Source organism: Protomyctophum parallelum (genome assembly GCF_964188405.1).
Source record: "Protomyctophum parallelum genome assembly, chromosome: 18".
NCBI classification, from domain to species: Eukaryota; Metazoa; Chordata; class Actinopteri; order Myctophiformes; family Myctophidae; genus Protomyctophum; species Protomyctophum parallelum.
In genome coordinates, this window is record NC_139716.1 from 44,093,321 (window position 1) to 44,096,433 (window position 3,113).

Below are 3,113 nucleotides of genomic sequence, written 5' to 3' on the forward strand. Positions count from 1 at the left end.
TGACGGCATGGAACAAGCTCCCACTGTACCTTCGTCAGGCAGCCTCTGGAGACATTTTTAAAGCTCAGCTCAAGACCCACTTCTACACTCTTGCTTTTAATTGATCTTTTATTTTTTTGTTATTCATGTCCTCCCTGTATTGCATTACTGCTTGTTTTTTAATGTTTATGCCTTGCTTTTCTTTTCATTTTTTTCTCCATGGCTCTGTAAAGCACTTTGAGCTGCATTTCATGTCATGAAATGTGCAAAGGTACAAATAAAGTTTTATTATTATTCTTTTTTAATATATTTTTTATCCCACGATTTTGTAACCCATTTTTCACCCCTGTGTCAATCATCTAATGTGATCCTGGGCTCTACACACCCTCCACCAACCTGGGGAGAGCAACGGACTTGAACTCGTGCTTCCTTCATGCATGAGTGTCCAAGTTGCTCCTTTACACCTGACAGGGGGGAGTTTCCCTGGCTGGACGTAGCGCGTGGAAGGAACACGTTATTCCAACCAGTTCCTTTCCCCTCCATCAGGCGCCCTGGCTGGTCAGGGGGAGGCAGATTACTGCATGTTTTTGTGAGGGTACCTACCCTAGGGGACACGGGGGGAGAACATGTGAGGGTACCTACCCTAGGGGACACGGGGAGAATATGTGAGGGTACCTACCCTATAGGGGACACGGGGGAGAACATGTGAGGGTACCTACCCTAGGGGACACGGGGAGAACATGTGAGGGTACCTACCCTAGGGGACACGGGGAGAACATGTGAGGGTACCTACCCTAGGGGACACGGGGAGAACATGTGAGGGTACCTACCCTAGGGGACACAGGGAGAACATGTGAGGGTACCTACCCTATAGGGGACACGGGGAGAACATGTGAGGGTACCTACCCTAGGGGACACGGGGAGAACATGTGAGGGTACCTACCCTATAGGGGACACGGGGAGAACATGTGAGGGTACCTACCCTAGGGGACATGGGGAGAACATGTGAGGGTACCTACCCTAGGGGACACGGGGTAGAACATGCAAACTCCACACAGAAAGGCCCTTTCGCCAACCCCGCCTTCGGGTATGGGCACTGATGACGCGGAGGAGAAAACACGCCGCCAGCACCCACAGCGCCCCGAGCGGGAATCGAACCCAGGACCTTCTATAGCTGTGAGGCGACAGCACTGTGCCTCCGTGCCCCCTTTCACAACATTGCTTTTAACCCATTCTGACCGGGAACCCATTTTGGTGTTAGCGTCATGTCATGCTTTAGCTATTGAAAAATAGTAGATCTACAAGCTCATAGCGCGCCACCGAGTGGCGCGCTATGAGCTTGTAGGTCTGCTGTTTTTGAAAAATCGAAGAACCACTGACATAGAAACACAGCTTTTTCAGAGAACTGTCATTTTCAAACAGACATTTTTAGAATCTGATCTCAGGTCAGAATGGGTTATAATCAGACCAGTGTGTGTGTCCAGTGGAAACCTGGTGTGAATCTGATCTCAGGTCAGAATGGGTTATAATCAGACCAGTGTGTGTGTGTCCAGTGGAAACCTGGTGTGAATCTGATCTCAGGTCAGAATCCCTTACCGGCCGACACCACGGTCTCCACCCCGGTGCCGTTGATGAAGGCCCGTTTGATGGTCTGCGTTCTGACGTCTGACCAGTAGAGGCGCTGCTCCGCCGCGTCGTAGTCCACCACGGTGACGTTGTCGATGTCGGGCACCGTGAAGGAGATGATGTGGTTGTAGTACGGGTCCTCTGTGTCCACGCCGCGGATCTCCATCTGACGCGCGTACAGCAGGAACTGACGCCACTCTGAGGGGGGGAGGGGGAGGGGGGAGGTGGAAGGGTTAGGGGGAGGAAAAGGGGAGGGGAGGGGGAGAGGGGGAGGGGGAGGAAAAGGTGAGGGGGATGGGGAGGGGGAGGGGGAGTCATGCACTGTAAATCCCTGGAACATGTGACGCGTTTACAATTACAATTTACAATTTAGGCATTTAGCAGACGCTCTTAATCCAGAGCGACTTACATTTGAGCAAAAACAAAAGCATGGGAATACATCACATAAAAGTATTTATCATGAAACATGCGTAAGCTAAGAAAGTAACAGTGGAATATCTATATAGTGAAACTATACATACTATACATACAAACTATACATACACTTATACATATAAACTATACATCTTTACTACTATGCTATACATGTGTACTATGGCGTGCTATGACTACATACAATACAATTACAGTGCTGTCTACATAACATGCTATAAGTCTGTATCAAATGCTATATAATCCAACAGAAATGCTATCTAAGGGTTTAGGGTAAGTGCTATGGGCCATGATGGAGTCTGAAAAGGTGGGTCTTCAGGCTACGGCGAAGATTGGGAGTGATGCTGCAGTTCTGACTGCAATGGGAAGTGCATTCCACAGTTTTGGAGCCAGAAGGGAGAAGAGTTTGGGACGTGTGGAGCGTTGTCCCTGCGTTTTTAGTGAGGGTACTTCCAACCTAAACACCATGTGTGTAATAATAAAATGCAAATGTTTATTAATGGTCATAAAATACAGTAGAACACGAGTTCACTCAAACACCTCACGAGAACACCTAGTGTTTGAATTCTAAACACCTATATGACTGACTTTGATTGTAAAAACTAAACACGTTTATGTGTTTAAAAAGTGTTACAGGGATTAAACATGTTCTTCTGTTTATAATCTAAACACTGTGACACGTTTAAAAAGTGTTACAAATATGTGTTTAAAACAGTTTATAACCTAAACACTTGGGTTTAGTGTGTGGAGTCATTTAGTCATCATAGCTTAGTTTTCATTTAGTTTCTATTTAGTTTTTGTCCGTGAAAAAAGGTATCCGACGAACATTTTTCGTCTTAGTTTTAAGTCGAGGAAAACAACACTGACTAAATGACGTTAGTGTTGTTTTCCTCGACTTAAAACTAAGACGAAAAATGTTCGTCGGCTACCTTTTTTCACTGACAAAAACTAAATGGAAACTAAATTAAAACTAAGCTACGATGACTAAACTAAGACTAAATATACTGACAATTTCGTCGACAAATTAAAACTAGACTAAAATGTTAGAAAGGGACTAGTGGACAAGATATCCAGTA

At 45.8% G+C, this 3,113-nt stretch overlaps 1 protein-coding gene across 1 annotated transcript in view; it reads right to left on the bottom strand.

Moving 5' to 3' along the window:
- The window catches only part of LOC310875288 (low-density lipoprotein receptor-related protein 1-like), a 285,578-nt gene that overhangs the window by 196,057 nt on the left and 86,408 nt on the right, over positions 1-3,113 (bottom strand). The window contains 1 exon segment of the mRNA XM_083788472.1: positions 1,576-1,803. Coding sequence (XP_083644598.1) covers positions 1,576-1,803 — 228 coding nt within the window.